At 47.0% G+C, this 25,731-nt stretch overlaps 1 protein-coding gene across 1 annotated transcript in view; it reads left to right on the plus strand.

Annotated features, from left to right (window-relative positions):
- Window positions 1-25,731, plus strand: part of FAM168A (family with sequence similarity 168 member A) — a 68,014-nt gene that overhangs the window by 16,266 nt on the left and 26,017 nt on the right. Inside the window, exon 2 of the mRNA XM_083362201.1 lies at window positions 16,961-17,049. Coding sequence (XP_083218327.1) covers window positions 16,980-17,049 — 70 coding nt within the window. The 5' untranslated portion in view covers window positions 16,961-16,979. The remainder of the gene's footprint in view (window positions 1-16,960; window positions 17,050-25,731) is intronic.

A 25,731-nucleotide genomic window follows, 5' to 3' on the forward strand; every position in this document is an offset into this window, starting at 1 on the left:
TCTTCTCGACTGGGAAGGTGAAGATTTACGGATGGCTGTAAAGCTAAAGCTAAAAGATTGGACAAACATTTGTCTGAAATGGTGTCAGGTTTTTCTGCCTGCGAGCTGGTGTGTGTGTGTGGGTGTGTGTGTAGGGGGGGTTGGACTAGAAGACCTCCAAGGTCCCACCCAATTCTATGACGGTTGCTGGGAAGTAATCTTCCAACGAGCAAAGTCATTGGGGGGGAGAGTCAGTTTTGCTTAACGGCCCCGCTATCCACTTAGCAAGGGCAGCGATTTGCTTAACAACCGTGGCCAAAAAAAAAAAAAGGTTGTGTAAAATTTAATTTAATTTAATTTAATTTATTGAGATTTTTATACCGCCCTTCTCCCAAAGGGACTCAGGGCGGTTCACAGGGCATAAATATAAACACCAATACAAACATTAAAAAATAATTAAATTAATGCCCAAGTTAAAACCAGAATACTAAAACAAACCAATAAAAAACCCAAGTACCCCCATCAGGCCAGACCCGCTAGTTCAAATAAATGGGTCTTCAACCCGCGACGGAAGGATCGGAGGTCTGATGCCATCCGGAGCTCGACCGGCAGTTGATTCCATAACGCCGGAGCACCCACAGAGAAGGCCCTCCCCCTGGGGGCCACCAGTCGACATTCCTTGACAGGAGGCACCCTGAGGAGGCCCTCTCTGTGGGCGCGCACAGGGCGGAGGGGAGTCGACGCCGGCAGCAGGTGGTCCTCGAGGTATCGCGGACCCATGCCATGTAGGGACTTAAAGATCATAACCAAGACCTTGAACCTTACCCGGAAGACAACTGGCAACCAATGCAGCTCACGGAGCAAAGGTGTAACATGGGAGTACCGGGAAACTCCCAAGACAACTCTCGCGGCCGCATTCTGTACCAGTTGGAGCCTCCGAGTAGTCTTCAAGGGAAGTCCCATGTAGAGAGCGTTACAGTAGTCTAGGCGAGAGGTCACGAGCGCATGAGTGACCGTACACAAGGCCTCCCGATCCAGATAGGGCCGCAACTGGCGCACCAGGCGAATGGGACAGAACTCACTAATAAAAACCTTTTATAACGAGAAGCTTGTTTTTTTCCCCCTGTTAGAGGAGGGAAAGAGTGTGTGTGTGTGTTGGGTGGGGGAAATGAGAGTCGAAATACCCAAGATTGATTTTGCGTGTATGTTTTGAGATTTATTAAAATGTCAGCGAGTCAAGATAATTCAAGGGGGCTGCCTTGCACGGTAAGCCTGCAATAAATTTACTTCCTGTGCAGGGGGCTGGTGAAGAGCCTGCCTCGTGCTTCGAAAGAGCCTTTTTCTTAAGATGGAAGAAACGCTACGTAGCTACAGGGATAAAATTATGAAGGATTTCTCTCCCACCCACCCCACCCCAAAAATGCATGTATTTACGTCTTTTAAGTATATTACCCAGGTAACGGGGCTGTATTACTATTGTCCTTTCCACCCACCTTCGCCATTGGCATCGTTCTTATGATTATTATCCTTTCTTGTTATGATTATATCACTTGGTTGCTTGCCTGTAGACTGAGAGCTTCTGCCCCGGAGACAAATTCTTTGTGCGTCCAGTCACACGTGGCCAATAAAGAATTCTGTTCTGTTCTGTAGCCTATCCTATATCCCGTTCTGTTTTGTAATCTATTCTGTTCCCTATTCTATATTCCGTTCTTTATTCTAATCTCTAGTCTATTCTGTTCCGTTCTGTGTATTGTTCTGTAATCTGTTCTATATCCTCCCCTCCCCTCTTTTATCCTTTTATCCTATCCTATCCTATCCTATCCTATCCTATCCTATCCTATCCTATCCTATCCTATCCTATCCTATCCTATCCTTTCCTGTTCTATTTCTATCCTATCCTATCCATCCTATCCTCTACTATTCTATTCTATTCTATTCTATTCTATTCTATTCTATTCTATTCTATTCTATTCTATTCTATTCTATTCTATTCTATTCTACTCTACTCTACTCTACTCTACTCTACTCTACTCTACTCGCTGTTCTGTATTCCATGCCATTCCTATCCTATCCTACACTATCCTATCCAATCCTATCCAATGTTCTGTATTCTATGCCATGCCATGCATATCCTATCCTATCCTATCCTATCCTATCCTATCCTATCCTATCCTGTCCTGTCCTGTCCTGTCCTGTCCTGTCCTGTCCTGTCCTGTCCTATCCTGTCCTATCCACTGATTTTTAAGAGTAGACTGGACATTCACCTGTCCATTCACCTGTCCGAGACGGTATAGGTCCTGCTTGAGCAGAGGGCTGGACTAGAAGACCTCCAAGGTCCCTTCCAGCACTTTTCTATTCTCTTGTATTTGGAGGTGGATACTGTATATGAAAAAACGCGCCTTGCCTGCAGGACAGTGTGTCATCCGGTAAAATCGTAAGAATGGAGTTTGGCTGCTCATTCCAGTTTAGTCTTGCGTCTCTGTTTAAGACACGGAGTTTCAGTCCCTTGGAAAAAGGTCTGCCTTTGCCCAAACTATTTGCTCTGAGCAGGCTACCACCAGCACCTACGAGGGCTCCGGATTTTCCATTTTAGCAGATGGAGTATAATCACTGAACAATTACAGTAGCTAGCTGTTCCAGTCGCAGGTTGCATCAACAGAGGGATAGAATCAAGATCACGTGAAGTGTTAATACCACTTTACAAGGCCTTGGTAAGGCCACACTTGGAATTCGGCGTCCAGTTTTGGTCACCACCATGTAAAAAAGAGGCTGAGACTCTGGAAAGAGTGCAGAGAAGAGCAACGAAGATGATCAGGGGACTGGAGGCTAAAACATATAAGGAACGGCTGCTGGAATTGGGGATGTCTCAGTGGTGGCTCAGTGGGTTAGGACGCTGAGCTTGTCGATCAGAAGGTCGGCAGTTTGGCGGGTCGAATCCCGAGTGCCGCGTAACAGAGTGAGCGCCCGTTACCCGTCCCAGCTTCTGCCAACCTAGCAGTTCGAAAGCACGTAAAAATGCAAGTAGAAAAATAGGGACCACTACGGTGGGAAGGTAACGACGTTCCGTGCGCCTTTGGCGTCTAGTCATGCCGGCCACATGACCACGGAGACGTCCTCGGACAAGCGCCGGCTCTTCGGCTTTGAAACGGAGATGAGCACCGGCCCCTAGAGTTGGAAACGGCCAGCACGCATGTGCGGGGGAACCTTTACCTTTACCTAGTTTAATTAAGAGAAGGACCAGGGGGGACATGATAGCAGCTGTCCGGTATCTCAGGGGTTGCCCCAAAGAAGAGGGAGTCAAGCTATTCTCCAAAGCGCCCGAAGGCAGGACAAGAAGCAACGGATGGAAACTCATCAAGGAGAGAAACAGCCTAGAATTAAGGAGAAATTTCCCGACAGGGAGAACAATAAACCAGTGGAACGGCTTGGGTTGCTCCCAATTTTACAACTGTTGTCATGGTTGCTAAGCAAATCACTGCAGTTGTTAACTGAATCAGGTGGAAAGTAAATGAAACTGGCTCCCCCCCCCCTTTCACCGTGCTTGGCTGGGAAGGTCACCAATGGTGATCACGTGACTCCGGGACAGTGCAGGGGGTTGGACTAGATGGCCTCCAAGGTCCCTTCCAACTCTGTTCTGTTCTAAGAGACTGGACAGCCATTTGTCTGAAATGGTGTAGGGTTTCCTGCCTGAGCAGGGGGTTGGACTAGATGACCTCCAAGATCCCTTCCAACTTTTGTTGTTGTTGTTAAATACAAGCTGGTTGCCCAATCCCCGGATTTTGATCACATGACCATGTGGATGCTGCAATTTTAGTAATTATGAGGACCTGGTCATAATTCACTTTTTGTTTTTTTGTTTTAGTGCCGTTGTAACTTTGGTCACTAAATGAATTTTTCTAAGCTGAGGACCACCTGTAAGTACTAAAGGACAGGATGCCTGATTCTGTACCCGTGTTTGTCAGCTTTAGCAATGTCTGGACTTCAACTCCCAGAATCCCCCAGGTGGCATGGATATAAGTATGAGTTAAAATCCAGACATCTTAAAGTTGGTGAGTTTGAGGAGCACTGTTCTATACAGGTAGTCCTCAACTTACGAGCACTGTAGTGCCGGGGACACCGCAACTGTCATAAATATGAATTGATTGTCGAGCATCCAAAATTTGATCAGGTGGCAAATGGGGGCTGTTGCAACGGTCCTAAAAAGAGTCCTAAGTTCCTTCCCCCCCCATTGCCATTGCAACTTTGAATGGTTGTTAAACAAACTGTTGTAAGTCAAGTACAACCGTTGTATAAGTTAGCACCCACAGCCTTTTGTTCCCAGTTTGCAGTTCAGCTGTCTCACCCAGAGGTCCCCAACCTGTGGGCTGTGGCCGCATTCACCTTTGCGCATGCGTGCGTAAGGCGCCTGTCTCTCCCTCACCCACCGGACCGCCAAAACAAAAAAGGTTGGAGACCCCTGGTCTAATACAAGGCATCTTTGTAGTATGAACATTATTCTGCTTTGTGGAGTTGTGTGTCCTGGTTCCGATAGATGAAACTCATCAAAGAGCGTCTGAGGCATTAAAGAATCTTTATTTGAGTAGCACAGCATCGGCACTTACATAATCGAAGCCAAAATCTTAAGTTCCCCTCCCCTGAGCACATAGTATCAAAGCCCAATTCCCTCCTCCAATTAACAGTCATAAATCACTTTCCCCAATTAGTTTGAAGTGCGGGCTTTCCCTCTAGCTCTCCATCCCAATTCTTTATCACCTCTTATTTCAATAACCTTGGTTCTCCCGCTAGGTTCAGCATTTGTTATGTCTAGCTAAAGTCTCACGCACCTTCCTCCCCCCAGCACCATCTAACTCTAACTCTAAGAGTAAAACATAAGAAGGAAAATGGCTGCATCTCCATACGTTGTCAAAGCAAAAACATCCGATGTTAGCAGCGCTGACATTGTGTTTGTGTGCGTGCGATAGTTCCCCTGCCTTTAAGAGCGTGGAATTTTTTTTCCCCCAACGGGCTAATGAGGCTGATTTCTCGGTTGCTGCTTTCCTCCGAGTTTACTCGCTGTGCGTTTTGCATTTGTATATTGCTGGAAATCAAGATTGTCGCCCCTCCTCTGTGCCGGACATCTAGAAGCCCTGCGTAGGAGATAAAATGCAGTTGTATTTCCAACTGCGTGCAGTTTCTGCTGCGCTCAGTGCGGATGGAGACAGCCAGCTCATCCTTCTTGCAAGGAATAAAAAATAAAAAGCTCTTTAAATATCTTTTCTTGCTTTCTTTTTTTTTAAATAAAAGTTTTATTGATTTTTTTTACAATAACAATCCTTAGTGCCTGGTGTACAGCGTGTTCATAATTTTTTTTTGGAAAGAACGTACAATTAATAATAGTTAATAAACAGTCAATAATAATTAATTTTTGTATGTCCATAATTAGTATGTCAATTAATAATATATGTCTTTGACCTCCTCTTCTCCCAGTAGTATTCTTCAATATTAAGCACATATAATTTTTGATATTTGATATTTTCATGATTAAATATAAACATTTTCTTCCATGTTTATACCAACAATAATAGCGTCCATATGTGGCTTTTTTTCTTATCAACTTACGTTATCTTCGTAAAAACCACCTTATCGATTCACCATATATCTTATTTTCATAAATCTTGTAAGCTCAATTTCTCCATAATATTCGAACAATTCTTATCAGTCATAATTTTCTCAGTATTTAACATCTAAATATGCGGTAAAAATTCTATACTGCTTCTCTATCTTATTACATCTACCCATAACATCTTTTCTAATCAATTTATATTTCACTTATATTGGTAAAATTTGATTGGTTAAATCACTATATATCCTTTTTTTTCCTTCAAAATTCTTATTAAGCCGGACATCTAGAAACCCTGCATAGGAGATCAAAATGCAGTTGCATTTCCAGCTGCGTGCCAATGGAGACAGCCCATTCATCCTTTCTTCTTGCAAAGAATAATAATAATAATAATAATAATAATAATAATAATAATAATAATAATAATAATAATAATAATAATGCCCCTTAAATATCTTTTCATCCTCTCCTGAAGGACCAGCCTGCTGTTCGAGGTTGTGAATTTAGCCAGACAGCTTCGGTGGGAAAAGTACACACTTCACACAGACCGTGTTCGAAGCCTGTGCAAAGCAAAGGATTTAATTAAATAGAAAATTGGGGTTTTTCCTCCCTCCCCTCCCCCCCAATTTTTTTTTTACACGGGTTAATAAGGAAAAACAAATTCAGGCTAGGCCCTCAGGAGTCTGCAACCTTGACAACGTTAAGACTTGTGGACTTCAGCTCCCAGAATTCCTCAGCCAGCTTTGCTGGCTGAGGAATTCTGGGAACTGAAGTCCACAACGTTGTCAAGGGCTAGGTCATCTACATTACCACAAACATTATTTCCGCCAGCAATGTTTACCAGGCTGGCTGCATCGCTGTACATTTTATGGGTCCCTTAAAAGGCAATTTCTCCCTAAAACATTTCTCCCGCTCATTTAAAACTCGAAGTGGTACACAGTGCGGAATATGCACACCTCTGTGGCCCAGTGTTTGAGGCTAATGGCCTCTGGCCTGTGGGAGGAAAAAAAACCTCCTCTGTAATTTTGGGAGGAAATAAAATGCTTGAACAAGCGGGAGAGGATTAGTTTCCTTCCCAAATAACTAATAGGGGAAAAAAGGACTTTTGTTGGGCCGGATAATATTCGGCAGTCTTATTTACACCGTTGCCATAGCAGCGCTTTTAAGTATTGCCATTCGGTGTGGAGTGATTTAAATCCTCCCGTCCCCATTATGCTATTCCCCCTTTTTTTTTTTTTTGGTATAAGCGCCATTATGTAGAGTGCAGGAAAGGAGCAAGAAGTGGCAAGCTAAGAAAATGAAAACTGTGAAGAAATAATAATAATAATAATAATAATAATAATAATAATAATAATAATAATAATAATAAATATAATAATAATAATAATAATAATAATAATAGTAGTAGTAGTAGTAGTAGTACTAATAATAGTAATAATAATAGTAACAATAACAATAATAATAAATGGAAACAGGGCTGAAAGAAGCGTACAGATTAATCCTCGAGTTACAACAGCTTGTTCAGTTACAACGGCACAGAAAAAAGTGACTTAGAGATCCATTTTTCACAACGACTGTTGTGTCATCACGGGATCAAAATTCAGACGTTTGGCAACAGACTCGTATTTATGACGGTCGCTGTGTCCCCGGGGTCACGTGATTCCCCCTTTTGCAACCTGGCGAGCAAAGTCAGTGGGGAAGCCGGACCCATTTAAAGACCGTGTCACTAACTGAACAATTGCAGTGATTCCCTTAACAAACAACAACAACAACAACCTGGTTGATACCTAGGATGCTGGCAGCAACCCGTGTCAACCATTGGTGCCAGTCAGTTTGATTGTTCAGTTGACTGAGTTTCATGTTTATGAATAAAGGTATAATAATAATAATAATAATAATAATAATAATAATAATAATAATAATAATAATAATAATAATAGAAGTTGGAAGGGTCCTTGGAGGTCATCTAGTCCAACTCCCTGCTCAGGCAGCAAACCCTACACCATTTCAGACAAATGGCTGTCCAGTCTCTTCTTAAAAGCCTCCAGTGATGGAGCACCCACAATTTCTGGAGGCAAGTAGTTCCACTGGTTCATTGTCCTCACTGTTAGGAAGTTTCTCCTTAATTCCAGGTTGCTTCTCTCTTTGGTTAGTTTCCATCCGTTGCTTCTCGTCCTGCCTTCGGGCGCTTTGGAGAAGAGCTTGACTCCCTCTTCTTTGGGGCAGCCCCTGAGATACTGGAATCGTGCTATCATGTCACCCTTCGTCCTTCTCTTCATTAAAAAGCAAGAAAAGTCATAAAATGGGGCAAACCTCACTTAACAACCGTCTCACTTTTGGGCTCAATTGTGGCTATTTAGTCAAGGATTACCTGTATTTATGGCGGGTGCAATGTCCCAGGGTCATGAAAGCCGGGTGGGTGAGTCTGGGCCCATCACTAGGAGACGGTGAGTTCTAGTCCCGCCTTAGGCATGAAAGACAGCTGGGTGACTTTGGGCGAGTCCCTCTGTCTCAGCCCAACCCACCTCACAGGGTTGTTGTTTTGGAAAAAAATGGAAGGAAATTGTGTGAATATGTTCACTGCCTCACGTTATTTGTGAATAAAAGCAGGATATAAATTAAATCAACCTCCCCTCTGAATTAGGGTAATGGCAGAACAAAGGATGGGGGGGGCAAGCAGGTCATCATAGACAGGAGCCAAAGACTTGAGCCGGTTCTTTCTGGTCGGGGGGGGGGAGACACCACGGATGCCAACCGGTGTTGGGTGGGGCCAGTGCGCCCATTAATATGCATCCTTGGAGGTGGGGGGGCAGGTGGGCCTTTTCCTGCTCTACGGGTGTGAAAAGGGGAATATATTGGGGTTGTTTCCTAATTCATGGGGTGGGGGGTGCCTGTGGCATGGAGTCCTGAAATGAGGACAGAGGGTGGGGCTCAACTCCAAAGCAAGGACCAAGCTGGCTGAGGAATTCTGGGAGTTGAAGTCTACGAGTCGTAAAGGGGGCACCGTTCTCCACCTCTTCTCTAGAGCAGCTATGGCCCTTACAGACCGCTGGGCTTCAACTCCCAGAATCCCTCAGCCAGGAACCATGGCCCTTAATGACCACTGGACTTCAACACCCAGAATTCCTCAGCCAGCAACTATGGCCCTTAATGACCGATGGACTTCAACTCCCAGAATTCCTCAGACAGCAGCTATGGCTCTTAATGACCGCTGGACTTTAACTCCCAGAATTCCTCAGCCAGCAACTATGGCCCTTAATGACCGCTGGATTTCAACTCCCAGAATTCCACAGCCAGCAATTATGGCCCTTAATGACCGCTGGACTTCAACTCCCAGAATACCTCAGCCAGCAACCATGGCCCTTAATGACCGTTGGACTTCAACACCCAGAATTCCTCAGCCAGCAACTATGGCCCTTAATGACCGATGGACTTCAACTCCCAGAATTCCTCAGACAGCAGCTATGGCTCTTAATGACCGCTGGACTTTAACTCCCAGAATTCCTCAGCCAGCAACTATGGCCCTTAATGACCGCTGGATTTCAACTCCCAGAATTCCACAGCCAGCAATTATGGCCCTTAATGACCGCTGGACTTCAACTCCCAGAATACCTCAGCCAGCAACCATGGCCCTTAATGACCGTTGGACTTCAACTCCCAGAATTCCTCAGTCGACATGGAAGCCCGAGCATGGCTGACTCAGGAATTATGGGAGTTGAAGTCCACAACTTCTTTGGAACAAGCATCAATCGTGCAACCCCCCCTTTAAATAACACAGTAATGGCAAAACGAAGGACGGGGGGGGAGGTTAATAGGTGGTCAAAGACAGGAACCAAAGGACCAGAGGGAGGGGCACAGATGCCCGACCTGAAAGGTGGAGAGATGGTGAGGCTCGCCTCCAAAGCAGGGACCAAGCTGGCTCGGGGATTCTGGGATTTGAAGTCCACGAGTCATACTGGTAGTGGGACCATCGTTCCCCACCCCTGGCTTACAGCAGGCGTAGACAACCTTGGCTCTTTTATGACTCGTGGACTTCAACTCCCAGAATTCCTGAGGGGGCCATGCTGAGGGGGAAAGAAGAGCTTCCAAGCTGAGCCATGCTGGCTCAGGAATTCTGGGAGTTGAAGTCCACAAGTCATGAAGGGGCCATAGTTCCTCCATGTTGGCTCAGGAATTCTGGGAGTTGAAGTCCATGAGTCATAAAAGAGCCAAGGTTGCCTACCGCTGGCTTACAGGAACATAAAAAAGGTCTTTGCTTTTCCAGGTTCCTTTAAGCTCCTTCTGCTTCTGATGTGTAATTTACTGCTTTTTCCGCTGCAGCACGGCCATTTTTTTGTGCTGCAAAGTGTGTGTGTTGTCAGTTGTCAACCTCTCGACAGTTCTGTTGGTTGAACATGTTGTGCAGAAGATACTCGAGTCGCACAGGGATGTTGAATTATAGAAGGTACCTGTGATCTAACCTATCACACTCTGCCTTAGTAAATTAAATTAATTTGGCATGTTTTCATCTGCAACACCAGCCTCTTAATTACAATAGTTTTTCACACTTACGACCAGCTTCCCCGGGGTCACGTGATGAAAATTCAGATGCTTGGCAACCGGTTCCTATTTATGTCCCAAGGTCGTGTGATCCCCTTCTGCGGCCTTCCGACAAGCGAGGTCAGCGGGGGAAGACGGATTCCCTGAACATCCGTGTTCCTAGCTTAACATCTGCCGCGATTCGCTTAACAACGATGGCAAGGAAGGTCGTAAAACGGGGCGAAATCCACTTAGCAAATGTCTCCGCTTCGCAACAGAAATTTGGGGGCTCCTTCGCGGCGGTACCTATTTAAAAATTGCCGTGAAATCCAAGTTTTTCCCTCGGCGTGGCATCGCCGTTCTTTGTAACAGCCACATTGTCATGCAAGCTGATGGCTTGGGACCTCCTACAAATTATTGTGATTTAACTTCCATTTACAGACATGCCCTATTAATGCTGTGGGTCAAAGAACAAGGCTTACTGTTTAGTGGGAGGCAAATTAAGACTTCACCTTTTTCTTGGCAGGCTTTAATTTAAACTTGGGTGGGGGGGAATCGGCTGAAATTTAATGCCTGAGGGGGCCAATCGGTTGCTGAAGCTGGAGACGCCGTCAAGACAAAAGGGAACATTCGGTCACATACCGTGTCATTTGTGAATTCTTCCGGAGCATCAGCCGTGTAGACATGAAGTCCCTACAGCCCATCTTCACATTTCTTTTCGATTACGAAGCTTATGGACCCAACTGGATGGTTTTATTAGATTTATTGCACAGGTAGTACTCCCGTCTGCTGTTGATCACAATTGAGCCCAAAATTTCGGATGCTCGGTGACTTTTGCCCCATTTTACGACCTTTCCCGCCACTGTCATTAAGTGAATCGCTGCAGTTGCTAAGTTAGTAAGCCGGTTCTTAAAGTGAACCTGGCATCACCAGTGACTTTGCTTGTCGGAAGCAGCTATGGCCCCTTTACAACCTGTGGACTTCGACTCCCAGAATTCCTGAGACAGCATGGACGTCTGAGCATGGCTGGCTCAGGAATTCTGGGAGTTGAAGTCCACCAGTCATGAAGGGGCCATAGTTCCCCCATGCTGGCTGAGGACTTCTGGGAGTTAAAGTCCACGAGTCATGAAGGGGCCACAGCTCCCCCATGCTGGCTCAGGAATTCTGGGAGTTGAAGTCCACGAGTTATGAAGGGGCCATAGTTCCCCCATGCTGGCTCAGGAATTCTGGGAGTTGAAGTCCACCAGTCATGAAGGGGCCATAGTTCCCCCATGCTGGCTAAGGAATTCTGGGAGTTGAAATCCACGAGTCACGAAGGGGCCATAGTTCTCCCACGCTGGCTGAGGAATTCTGGGAGTTGAAATCCACGAGTCATGAAGGGGCCATAGTTCCCCCACGCTGGCTGAGGAATTCTGGGAGTTGAAGTCCACGAGTCATGAAGGGGCCATAGTTCCCCCATGCTGGCTGAGGACTTCTGGGAGTTGAAGTCCACGAGTCATGAAGGGGCCATAGTTCCCCCATGCTGGCTCAGGAATTCTGGGAGTTGAAGTCCACGAGTCATGAAGGGGCCATAGTTCCCCCATGCTGGCTGAGGAATTCTGGGAGTTGAAGTCCACGAGTCATGAAGGGGCCAAAATTTCCCCCATGCTGCCTCAGGAATTCTGGGAGTTAAAGTCCACAAGGATCCCGTAGTTGTTGTTGTTGTCGTCCTCCTCCTACTACTACTTCTACTGTTCCTTTTCCAACACCACCACCTCCTCAAAATCTAGCACTGATGATGTTCCCTAGTGGGGTCATAAAACATCTGCAAGACAAGGACCCAGCTCCAAGGACCCCAAAGTCCCCCCTCTCCTCTTCTTCCCCCTTGTCCTCTCCATTAACCCCACTCCCTTCTAGCACTGATGATGTTCCCTAGTTGGGTCATGAGAGGTCTGCAAGAAAACCACCCATCTCAGAGAGCACCAAGGACCCCACTGTCCTCCTCCTCCTCCTCCTCCAACTCCACTTCCTTCTAACACTGATGAAGGTCCCTAGTTGGGTCATAAAACACCTGCCAGAGAAGAACCTAGCTCTGACGGCACCAAGGACCTCATGCCATTCCTTCCTGGTTGTCTTCAGCTTTCTCCTTCTCCTCCTTCCGGGTCAACGGAGGCCGGCTTCTTCGTACAGCCTTCGGAGGGCTGCTGCCTTTCAGGAACTTCTCTGTAACCCAGCTATGGATCCTGGCTTGAGGGTCTCGTGTCAAGCACCGGGATGGTCTTAAGTGCTTGGAGTTGACAGTGATTTGGGGCCTTCTGCCGAGCCAGCCACGTTATTCGGCTGTCGTCAGAGACAGCCGTGGTTGGGGCTGGTGTGCTGAAAAAGCATCACCTCTTCGGATTAACAATGAGTTGGGAGGGCTACTACTACTGGAGCTTGGATTGTTTTCCCTGGGGTGCTAATTAAGAGGCATCTGAATGTCTGCATGTGTGTGTGTGTGGGGGGTGTGTGTGGCTATCTTGTCCTCAAGGAACGGAGCATCCTTGGGGATACGCTTGGGATGGGATGCCACCCCGCCTTTGAAACGGGGTAAGGAATGATTTTTCCCTTCGTCTTCTCTCTGGCATCTTGCAAGGCCCTCGAGAGACATCAAAGAGGACGCTTTTCAATTATTACTCCTTTCCTTTTTAAGACAACGAAGCTGCGCCAGGAAAGACGCTGAAAGTCATGTAAAATCGGTGCAGTTTTTAGCTAAGCAAAGTCGGAAGTTGTAGTCGGCAAGCTGGGCTCCAGCGAAGACTTTAATCAGGACAATCAACTCTTTGTTTTGTGAGGGTTTTTTGGGGTGGGGGTGGGGGTGGGGTGAGGGGGCAGAGATAGGAAAGGAGAGGTGGGTGAGAAAAAGACTTCGGCCCTGTGGAACTATTTTTTTAAAAAAGAGAAATAGCTGTATTAGGTTGATAATATGATGGTTTTTTAATCTGCCGGCTTTCATGGCTAAGGCGGGACGAGAATTCACCGTCTCCTGGTGATTGGCCCAAAGTCACCCAGCTGGCTTTCATGTCTAAGGCGGGATTAGAACTCACCGTCTCCTGGTGATTGGCCCAAAGTCACCCAGCTGGTTTTCATGTCTAAGGCAGAACTAGAACTCAGTCTCCTGGTGATTGATCGAAGTCACCTGGTTGGCTTTCATGTCTAAGGCGGGACTAGAACTCACCGTCTCCTGGTGATTGGCCTAAAGTCACCCAGCTGGCTTTCATGTCTAAGGCAGGACTAGAACTCACCGTCTCCTGGTGATTGGCCCAAAGTCGTCCAACTGGCTTTCATGCCTAAGGCGGGACTAGAACTCACCGTCTCCTGGTGACTAACTAACTGCAGTGATTCACTTAACGACCGTGGCAAGGAAGGTCATAAACTGGGGCAAAACCCGCTTAATAAGGGTCTCTGCTTTCCCCCATCGACTTTGCTTGTCAGCTTTTCCTTAGGAAGGTAGTAAATGACATTCCCCAGACGTTGAGGCGCTGCAACCAGGCGTAAGTACATGCCAGTTGCCAAGCCGCTGAAGTTTGATCATGTGACCACGGGGGGGGGGGAAGGAAAGATGCTGCAGTGGTCATATGTGTGCAACCTGGTCATAAGTCACTTTTCCCAGTGCTGTTGTAACTTTGAACGTCACTAAAGGAGTGGTTTGCAAGTGGGAGGACCTCCTGTATTTATTACTCCTTACTTGCAATTGAGTTTTCACCCTGCAGAGATGGAGGACCCTACGGATTGCGTGAATAATAATAATAAGTAAGGATGGAGATGGATCGGAGTAGAAGCTCACGTCCGGTCCTGTGGGAATCAGGTTTCCATTCGGCATTCTTAAAATTGGTTTGAAATGTCATTAGTTTAATTCAGAATACATTTAATTCTGAAATGTCATTAGTTTAATTCAGAAAACTGTCAGTCATTTCCTGACAGGCTCTGAACTGCTCTGGGCCTTTAATAATAAGACTCTGAAGTTCAGTTAAAAGAATGGAAGGTGTTCACGCTGGGATATGGTCAACTTCACGGTTCTTCACGACAAATTGACTTCGAGTCCCGCCTTAGGCATGAAAGCCAGCTGGGTGACTTTGAGCCAATCACCAGGAGACAGAGAGTTCAAGTTCCGCCTTAGGCATGAAAGCCAGCTGAGTGACTTTGGGCCAATCACCAGGAGACAGAGAGTTCTAGTTCCGCCTTAGGCATGAAAGCCAGCTGAGTGACTTTGGGCCAATCACCAGGAGACGGTGAGTTCTAGTTCCGCCTTAGGCATGAAAGCCGGCAGGGTGACTGGGCCAATCACCAGGAGACAGTGAATTCTAGTCCTGCCTCAGGCCAGAAAACCAGCTGGGTGACTCTGGACCAATCAGGAGGAGACAGTGAGTTCTAGTTCCGCTTTAGGCATGAAAGCCAGTTGGGTGATTCTAGCCATTCACTAGGAGATGGTGAGTTCTAGTTCTGCCTTAGGCATGAAAGCCAGCTGGGTGACTTTGGGCCAATCACCAGGAGACAGTGAGTTCTAGTTCCGCTTTAGGCATGAAAGCCAGTTGGGTGATTCTGGCCATTCACTAGGAGATGGTGAGTTCTAGTTCTGCCTTAGGCATGAAAGCCAGCTGGGTGACTTTGGGCCAATCACCAGGAGACGGTGAGTTCTAGTCCCGCCTTATATTCACCGCTTCTGGAGTTAGGTTGTTCCACTGGTTAATTGTTCTCACTGTCAGGAAGTTTCTCCTTAATTCTTGGTTGCTTCTCTCCTTGACTAGTTTCCATCCGTGGCTTCTTGTCCTGCCTTCAGGGGCTTTGGAGAATAGCTTGACTCCCTCTTCTTTGGGGCAGCCCCTGAGATACTGGAAGGCTGCTATCATTTCCCCCTCGTCCTTCTCTTCATTAAACTAGACATAGCCAATTCCAGCAACCGTTCTTCATATGTTTTAGCCTCCAGTCCCCCAATCATCTTTGTTGCTCTTCTCTGCACTCTTTCTAGAGTCTCGACATCTTTTTAACATCGTGGCGACCAAAACTGAATGCAACATTCCATGTGTGGCCTTACCAAGGCCTTGTAAAGTGGTATTAACACTTCACGTGATCTCGATTCTATCCCTCTGTTAATGCAGCCCAGCACTGTGTTGGCTTTTTGGGCAGCTGCAGCACACGGCTGGCTCCTATTTAAGGGATTGTCCACTAGGACTCCAAGGTCCCTCTCAATATACCTTTGTCAACCAATTGAGCCACAGATCATACCTATTTAGTGGCTTGAGTGGCTGACATTTCCCATAAGAGACAGAAAATTGGGCAGGATGCAATATACTTGCAATAAAACGTTATTTGCTTAATATAATCCAAGACCAGCCATCAATGTTACACACAACAGTCTTCTTTTTTACTCGGGCGTCTAGATGTGTAGAGATGGAAAATCCCGGAATTCTTTTTAGCAACAGTACCAAGAAAGCCTGATGGGAATAACTAGTCAATAGCTTTTATCAGAACTGTACAGAGTGTGAAAGTCTGTTAGATAAGTTGAAAAATTACGGCCTACTTTATGGAAATGAAATTTTTTTTAAATTGAATATTCGTCCTGCGTTCCCAGGAGGACCGGTGGTCGGAACAGATTGTAAGAATACACAATCGGAGAGAATCGTGGTTTTACAGTTAAGTCCTTGACCTACGACCACAATGAAGCCTAAAATTTCTGTCGCTAAGCGAAGCAGGGGCCAAGCGAGATTTGCCCCATTTTAAAGGACCTTTCTTGCCATTGTTGTTAAGTGAAGCACTGCAGTTGTTAAGTCAGTAACACGGCTATTAAGTGAATCTGGCTTCCCGCATTGACTTTGCTTGTCAGAAGGTCGCCAAAGGGGATCACGTGATCCCCCGGGACGCTGCGACCGTCATAAATACGAGTCAGTTGCTCCAAGTGTCCGAATTTTGATCACCTGACCCTGGGGATGCTGCAGTGGTCATGAAAGCGTGGTGAAAAGCAGTCCCTTAATCCAGTGCTGTGGTAACTTCAAACAATCCCGAAAGGAGTGGTTGGAAGTCCTTACACCCACCTGTGCAAGGAAGCACAAGGATCATCTAGTTAGTAGGCTTCCTGCCTGAGCAGGGGGTTGGACTAGATGACCTTTAAGGTCCCTTCCATCTCTGGTATTCTGTTCTGTTCTGGTTGTGAGTGAGACAAACGCTCACAAATCCCTTTTTTTTCCAATGCTGCAGTAACTTTGAACAGTTACTAAGTTGAACGGTTTGTAAGTTGTGTGGTCTATATGTAGAGAAAAAGAGAGGGAAGGGTTTGAATTAGACCCCTCCCCCCCAAAACAGCCTCGCTCCCCTTTGCTTCTCCCCAAAGGGCTGAATGAGTAAGAAGTGAGCAGACCCACTTCAGTCGGGTTTGTCTAGTACCGAGATTTTAATTATTTTTTTAAAAAAATTTCCCTCAGCGTTGGTATATAAACCAAGGGTAGGCAACCTCGGCTCTTTTATGACTCGTGGACTTCAACTCCCAGAATTCCTGAGTCAGCCATGCTGAGGGGAAAGTGAGAGGTTTCCAAGCTGAGCCAGGCTGGCTCAGGAATTCTGGGAGTTGAAGTCCACAAGTCACAAAAGAGCCAAGGTTGCCTAGCCCTGATTTAGGCCTAGGCTGCTTTATGACTCGTGGACTTCAACTCCCAGAATTCCTGAGCCAGCCGTGCTGAGGGGAAAGTGAGAAGTTTCCAAGCTGAGCCAGGCTGACTCAGGAATTCTGGGAGTTGAAGTCCATGAGTCATAAATGAGCCGAGGTTGCCTACCCCTGGTATAAATGTTTTTTCCCACGCATGCTTTGTGAACGCTCCAATGTTTTTGTTTTTTTTTGTTCTGTTTTTCCAGATTTTTCACATCCTTGACGATGAATCCCGTTTATAGCCCCGTTCAGCCCGGGGCTCCGTATGGCAATCCTAAGAACGTCGCCTACACAGGTAAAATGATTTATAAATGATTTATAAAAAATTACACATCACGTGATGTAGGCGTGCTCCAGGGTTTCCCCCCCCCGCCCCCCGCTTCTGTCTTTGTGAGAGAGCCGACAACCGCAGGAAAACCACCAATCTCAGAGAGCACCGAGGACCCCATAGTTGTCGTTGTCATCCTCCTACCTACACACACACACACACCCTTCTAGCAGTGATGATGTTCTCTAGTTGGGTGATGAAACGTCTGCAAGAGAACTAAAACTCGGAGAGCACCAAGGACCCCACAGTTCTCCTCCTCCTCCCCTCCTCCTTCCCTCTCCTTCTCTCCACAAACCCCACTCTTTCCCAGCACTCCTCCTCCTCCTCCTCCTTCCCACCCCCAACCCCTCCTTCTAGCATGATGATATTCCCTAGTTGGGTCATGAAACGTCTGCAAGGGAACTGCCAAACTCGGAGAGCACCAAAGACCCCACAGTCCTCTTCCTCCTCTGTTCCTCCCCCCTCCTCCTCCCTCCCTCCTCTCCACAAACACCACTCTTTTCTAGTACTCCTCCTCCTCCTCCCCACACACGCCCCTTCTAGCACTGATGATGTTCCCTAGTTGGGTCATGAAACGTCTGCAAGAAAACAGCCAAGCTCAGAGAGCACCAAGGACCCCACAGTCCTCCTCCTCCTCCTCCTCGCAAACTCCCCTCCCTTCTACACTGATGATGTGACCCAGTTAGGCCACGAAATGTCTGCAAGAAAACAACCCAGCTCAGAGAGTACCAAGGACCCCACAGTCCTCCTCTTCCTCCTCCTCCTCCCCAAATCCCACCTTCCTTCGAGCACTGATGATATTCCCTAGTTGGGTCACGAAAGGTCTGCAAGGAAACCACCCAGCTCAGAGAGCACCAAGGACCCCACAGTCCTCCTCCTCCTCCTCACACCCCACCTCCCTTCTACACTGATGATGTGACCCAGTTGGGTCATGAAATGTCTGCAAGAAAACAGCCAAGCTCAGAGACCAGCAAGGACCCCGCAGTTGTCGTTGTCGTCGTCCTCCTCCTCCTCCTCCTCCTCCTCCTTCCCACCCCCACCCCCCTTCTAGCACTAATGATGTTCCCTAGTTGGGTCACGAAACATCTGGAAGAAAACCACCCAGCTCAGAGAGCACCAAGGACCCCACACTCCTCCTCCTCCTCACACCCCACCTTCCTTCGAGCACTGATGATATTCCCTTGTTGGGTCACGAAAGGTCTGCAAGGAAACCACCCAGCTCAGAGAGCACCCAGGACCTTGATTTGCTCAATAAACGAGGTAAATCTTGGAAGGGATTTATTCATGTGGGTTGCAGAACCAAGGCCTGTTTTGAAAAGAGTTTTAGTTTGTGATCCAGAGGAATTACACAGACGGAGGGAGCGGTGTGATAGACCGGAATAAGCCGCGAATGTTCCAGCAGTGGAGATGAGCACATGACGATAAAAGAATGAAAGAGCAGAGGCCACGTATTTTAATTTGTAAGACAGAAAAGCTTGAACTTTTGTATGTGGGTTTAGTATGGACAGAGGTGGCTTTGAATAGTATTGTCTCCTTGACTTTCGCGCTGAAAAAGAGAAAGAATCTTCAGAGAGAAAGAAATGTCTCCACCGCATCCTGACCCATTTTCTTGCCTTTACCAGTCTTCAGTGAATGGTGCGCTCTAGGCATTCCTCAAGTTACATCCGTTCGTTTAGTGACTGTTCAAAGTCTACAGTTAGAAAGACAGATAAGAGAGACAGGTAGACAGATAGTGAATGAATTAATATCGATAGATGTGGGTACATAGATGAATACAGAGACATAAAGATACAGAATGAATAGATGATATGAATTGGATGGAACTTTGTAGGGTACGCAAGGCGGGTTGTATGGCATGTGTGAGTTCCGGCACCTTTTTCTTTTACACACAAAGCACTGGACTCTGGACTCGTGTGTGTGTGTGTGTGTGTGTGTGTGTGTGTGTGTGTGTGTGTGTGTGTGTAAATTTTTTGGCTTGCTAACAAAGAATAAAGGGAGACCGATAATGATCATTTCAAACTTATTTGTTCTCATCAGTCAGTCATAGCCTTCTGAGATTCGAACCTGGGCCAACTGCGTCTTAAGCAGTTGTTTTAACCCCTAGGCCACAGGCGCTCTCTCTCTCTTTGTTAGCTGAGAAGCAAGGGAGATATGTGTTAAATGTTTGTTAAGCATTCAGAATACACTTGCTTGGTCCCAGACACGGGACAAATCTTTATTCTTTGTTAGCAAGCCAAAAAATTTACACAAATATGAGCTGCCACTCCTGTGGCTACTGCCTGTAAGATGGCCTTGGGCTAGGCTGAAACAGGAAATAAAATTTGTCCCGTGTCTGGGACCAAGCAAGTGTATTCTGAATGCTTAACAAACATTTAACGTGCGTGTGTTTGTGTGTGTGTGTGTGTGTATGCATTAGATAGATGATAGATAAAGATAGATATAGACAGATATATAGATAAATAGATGGATAGATAAATAGATGATAGATGGGTAAATAGATGATAGATAATAGAGATAGGTAGATGATGGATAAGATAGATGACTGACAGACAGAGAGATAGACAGACAGACAGAGAGAAAGAAAGAGGGAGACAGGCAGGCAGGCAGACAGAGATGATAGATGATTGATTGATAGACAGATAGATAATTGATGCTTAGATAAAGATGATGGATAGATAGATAGATATAGGTAGATGATGGATAGATAGATAAATGATTGATAGATAGATAGATAGATAGATAGACAGATGATATAGATGATAGATAGATAGATAGATAGATAGATAGATAGATAGATAGATAGATAGATAGACAGACAGATGATATAGATGATAGATAGAAACAGACGTGTTATTTTTTTTTAAAAAAGACGAGTCTTCAAAGGTGAAAACTGAAAATGGGTTGAAAATGAATTGGCTCTTAAGACAAACGTTGAGAACTTTTATAAACATCAAAACTGTCCATGCCCCCCTGTACTTCCACGCGGACCTAGATTCTCATCCTGTGTTTCATATCCGCTCAGCTGCCCTCAAGGCTTTCCACCTCATTCAAAAATGCGATGCCCGCCTTAGGAGTCTCTGGCGCCCGGCTAGCTTGAAGCTCAGCTCTGGGGTCTGGGGTGTTAATTCCTCTCTCCCCCCTCTCTCCCTTTCTGCCATCTCTTTCAGCCAAGTCTCTGTGGAATATGAACCGTTTCGGGCCCTAATCCTATTGCCGTGAATTTCCGGAGAGCCAAAGGACAAATGTCACACTCATAGGCTCCCCGGGGCCTCTGTAATATAATTTAGCTCTTTGAGTAAAAGCCACAATCCGGTCTGTTCTCCTTTACTGCCGAGCGTTGATATTAATTAAACGATTCTGGGGTGGGGTGGGGAATCAACGGAAGGAATTTGGAATTCTTTACCCATAAATACTTTCCTATTTTTTTTCCTTGCCATTGAGAAAATACACCCTTGATGCCCTCGGAAAAGCGAGATGGCCACAATCGGAATTTTTATTTATTAGGAAATTTATTTGCCACCCAACTTGGGTCAAAGGATTCTGGGCAGCTTGCGGCATAAAAACATTTTAAAAAACAAACAAACATTAAAACAATGAAATGTATACAGGTAAGTCCTCGGCTTAACGACCACAATTGTACCCAAGATTTCCATTGCTAAGTGAGACGTTCGTTCAGTGAACTTTGCCCTATTTTACGACCTTGTTTTGCCACCCGTCGTTAAGCGAATCGTTGCCATTGTTAAGCTAGTCAAACCGTTGTTAAGCGAATCCGGCTTGCCCCATTGACTTTGCTTGTCAGAAGGTCGCAAAAAGGGGATCGCGTGACGCCGGGACTCTGCAACTGTCATAAGTGCATGTCAGTTTCCAAGCATCTGAATTTTGATCACATGACCGCGGGGACCCTGCCACCGTCATAAATATGAGTCAGTTACCAAGGGTCCCAGTTTTGATCACCTGACCCTGAGGATGCTGCAACAGCGTGTGAAACGGTCCTAAGTCACTTTTTTCAGTGCCGTTGTAACTTTGATCAGTCCCTAAACGGACTCCGCTACTAAGACCAGACTTAAAAAATATCCAGTTTTGGTCGCTACGATGTAAAAAACATGCTGAGAGTGCAGAGGAGAGCAACGAAGATGATCAGAGGACTGGAGGCTAAAACATACAAAGAACGGTTGCTGGAATTGGGAATGTCTAGTTTAATGAACAGAAAGACGAGGGGGACATGATGGCAGCCTTCCAGTCTCTCAGGGGCTGCCCCAAAGAAGAGGGAGTCAAGCTATCTTCCAAAGCCCCTGAAGGCAGGACAAGAAGCAACGGATGGAAACTAACCAAAGAGAGAAGCAACCTGGAACTAAGGAGTTGGTCACAGTGAGTTCTCCTGCCACGAGTTGGCTGTGGCGAGTTGGCCCCGGTGAGTTGACTGCAGTGAGTTGTCCTGCCACGATTTGGCCCTGGGGAGTTGGTCATGGGGAGTTCTCCTGCCACAAGTTGGCCACACCGAGTTGGCCACAATGAATGGTCCTGCCAGGATTTGGCTGCACCGAGTTTGCCGCGGTGAGTTGGCCACGGCCAGTTGGTCCCAGCGAGTTGGGTCACGGTGAATTGGCCACGGTGAGTTGTCCGGCCACGAGTTGGCCCTTGCGAATTGGCCGCCCCGATTTGGCCGTGGCGGAGTTGTCCCACTCTACAGAGAAGAGCCACAAAGTTGCTAAACTGTGTGATAAAACGGTTGGGGGAACTCGGCACGTGTCGCCTAACGAAGAGAAGTCGTAGGGGTGACATGATAGCCTCTTCCAATTCATTTATTCTCCAGAGAGGACAAGAAGACACGGGTGGGACCTCCTCAGAGGAACCGTCAAGGTGGAAATGAGGAATTTCCTGATTCGTTATTGGAATAGTTCGCCTCTTGCCGCGGTGGCTTCTCTCCATCGCAGGGGTCTTTCGAGGCAAGATTGGACAACCTTGTCTTGGGATGGTGTAAGGACTCCTGTCTCGGCCCGGGGGTTGGACTAGACGACCTCCAGGGCCCCTTCCAGCCCCCGGATTCTGTCATTCGCTGTACCTTGCATAAATCTATTTTTTTTAAGATAAATCTGGGTTAAACTGGAAATAAATGCTGGAATGGCGGAGGAAAAGGCAGAGGAGGGTGATACAAGGGTGATGGATTCAGTTGTTCAGCTGTTCCGTTGGGAGGCCCGAAGGACCCAGCCGCAGAAGAGCGACCTGTGTGGCCGCCAAGAGTCAACAGCAACTGGATGGCCTATAATCAATTCAACTGGAAAGCGGACTTAGGAAGAAAAGTCCTCTTTATCCAGCGGGCTGAATTCTAAGGAATCTCTCTCGCAAGCAATTGAGTAGGATTAGTCTGAATTCGACTCTTTATAAGCTTGACTGGTCCCCGTTTCCAGGTGGCTGGAGTGTTTTTATTCTCAGCTGCTTGGCAACAGAATTCACCCTCCTGGAGGGGGGGGGGAAATGCAAAATTCAAGAGGGAGAGAGGAAAAAAAAGGACAAGGGGTGCCTTCAGACGGGGGGGGGCGTTTGGGTAGGAGAGCCCCTTCCCTCTCCCCGCTTTCCATCTGCTGGTTGCCTTGGTTTAGAATGAAGTCTTTCTTTTCTTGCCCTCCAAAACAGGATGAGAAGAGGTGAAGAGAGTTCAGAATGGTGGACAGAGAGATGGATGGAGGAATGGAGTAAATGGATGGAAGGAGGGAGGGAGGGACGGAGAGACCAAGGAGGAATGGATATGTAAATGGATGGATGGAAGGAGGGACGGACAGAGGGAATAGAAATGGAGAGATGGATGGATGGATGGATGGATGGATGAATGAATGGAGGGTGCAAAGAGGAATGGGGGAATGGGTGAATGGAAGGAAGGATGGATGGAGAGACCAAGGAGGAATGGATGGATGGATGGATGACCAAGGAGGAATGGATGGATGGATGGATGGATGGAGAGACCAAGGAGGAATGGATGGATGGATGGATGGAGAAACCAATGGATGGATGGATGGAGAGACCAAGGAGGGATGGATGGATGGGTGGAGAGACCAAGGAGGAATGGATGGATGGGTGGATGGAGAAACCAAGGAGGAATGGATGGATGGATGGAGAAACCAATGGATGGAGAGACCAAGGAGGAATGCATAGATGGATGGATGGATGGAGAAACCAGTGGATGGATGGATGAATGGATGGAGAGACCAAGGAGGGATGGATGGATGGGTGGAGAGACCAAGCAAGAATGGATGGATGGATGGAGAGACCAAGGAGGAATGGATGGATGGATGGATGGATGGAGAAACCAGTGGATGGATGGATGGATGGAGAAACCGATGGATGGATGGATGGATGGAGAGACCAAGGAGGGATGGATGGGTGGTTGGAGAGACCAAGGAAGAATGGATGGATGGATGGAGAGACCAAGGAGGAATGGATGGATGGATGGATGGATGGATGGAGAGACCAAGGAGGGATGGATGGATGGATGGAGAGACCAAGGAGGGATGGATGGAGAGACCAAGGAGGAATAGATGAATAGATGGTGCGAGGAGGGATGGAGGGATCAGTAAATGGATGAATGGAAGCATGGGTGAATGGAGGTATAGAGGGATGGATGGAAGGAGGGATGGACAGAGGGAAGAGAGATAGAGCGATGGATGAGTGAATGGAAGGTGTGAAGAGGGATGGCGGGATGGGTGAATGGAAGGATAGGGATGGAGGGATGGGTTAATGGAGGGAGCAGGGATGAAGGGATGGAGGGATGGGACAGCCAGCCTACTAAAAGTTCTTGGGACTAAGCTGGCTTTTGAGAGCTTTCCTTGTAGAGCACACTTAAAGACGAAGGTGCCCACCAGCTGAGGCCTTCCTTCCCTTCCTCGGTTGGGGGTCTCGGGGACGAAGACCCTTGAAAAGGAGATTTGGGAAGGCAAGCCTGATAACGGGAACGCTCCACAAGGCTCCCCACAAAGCCAAGCGGACGAGACAAAGACGCAGAAACTTAAGATGCTTTCCCGTTGGAGCCCATCAATGCATCACTAGCGCATCGGCGGAATACACCACCGCCCTTAGATCTTTTTTTTTTCTTTTCTTTTTTTCCTCGACTGCCGGGATGTAAAGAACGTTAGAAATCCCCCCCCGGAACAGAGAAGTTAAGAACGGACGGAGCTGAAAGGCAGAGGCACAAAAGAGATACAGATAATCTAAAGCTGCTCGTATCCTCGTCTTTTGTGGGGGAGACAAAACCTGAACGGCAAAAGAGAACAAAAGGCCTTTTGTTGTCTGAAAGATGCTCGGGGAGGGGGGGTTGATCCAAAGAGATGCGGGCTTGTCCGGAGACGAAATATCGGCCTGCCTGTTGGCGCACCTGTCACCACCGATCGTCAGAAAGATCCCACTGGGCTGGACCGCCCGTCCAGGTAATAAGGTGGATGAAAGAGAGACTTCTTCTTGCCCGCGACTCTCCGGAATGGCTCAAACGGGGTGTCCGTCGCGAGGAGGAAGGAAGGAAAACCCAGCTTAGGATTCCGCGGGATGCACAAGTCCTCCTTGACTTAACGACCGCACGTTCTCTTTTCAGTCGTTAAGTGAGTTTCGCCTCCATTTTACGCGTTAAAAGAGAATCCCGGCAGCTGTTAAATCGGTCACCCGGTGTTTCAGCGAATCGGGCTTCTCCGTTGACATTGCTGGACAAAAGGTTGCGAAAAGGGGATGGCGGGTGGACACACACACACACACACACACACACACACACACACACACACGGGACGCAGCGACCGTCATAAATATGAGCCAGTTGCCGAGTGCCTGGATTTTGATCGCGTGACCAGGGGGGAGGCTGCAACGCGTCTTAACGACGGGAAACCAGTAAACTACGGAATCCGTAGCTGGGTAATGAAATGTCTGCAAGACTCTGCAGTCCTCCTCCTCCTGTCAGGATGGTGTGGAGGCGTTTTTTTTATAAACGAAAACCTAATCCAGAAACCGCCAAGGAGACTTTCACCAACCCTGACGGGGCAAATCATTTGTATATAAACAGGGAGCAAACCCCCACTCCTTTCCAGCAGTGATGATACTACCTAGTTAGGTAATTAAATGTCTGCAAGAAAATCATAAAGCTCAGAGAGCATCAAGGACCCCACAGTTCCAGGTCCTCTTGGAGTCCTTCCCACATACCTGGGAGAGGCAGATGTGGATAATAATAATAATAATAATAATAATAATAATAATAATAATAATAATAATAATGAAGAAGAAGAAGAAGAAGAAGAAGAAGAAGAAGAAGAAGAAGAAGAAGTTGGAAGGGACCTTGGAGGTCATCTAGTCCAACCCCCTGCTAAGGCAGGAAACCCTATACCGCTTCAGACAAATGGCTGTCCAGTCTTATCTTAAAAACTTCCAGTGTTGGAGCATTCACCGCTTCTGGAGGCAGGTGGTTCCACGGGTTAATTGTTCTCACTGTCAGGAAGTTTCTCCTTAGTTCTAGGTTGCTTCTCTCCTTGATCAGTTTCCATCCGTTGCTTTTTGTCCTGCCTTCAGGTCCTTTGGAGAATAGCTTGACCCCTAACTCTTCTTTGGGGCAGCCCCTGAGATATTGGAAGATGGCTATCATGTCTCCCCTCGTCCTTCTCTTCGTTAACTACCCATACC

This window comes from Vipera ursinii, assembly GCF_947247035.1.
Source record: "Vipera ursinii genome assembly, chromosome: 4".
Classification (NCBI taxonomy): Eukaryota; Metazoa; Chordata; class Lepidosauria; order Squamata; family Viperidae; genus Vipera; species Vipera ursinii.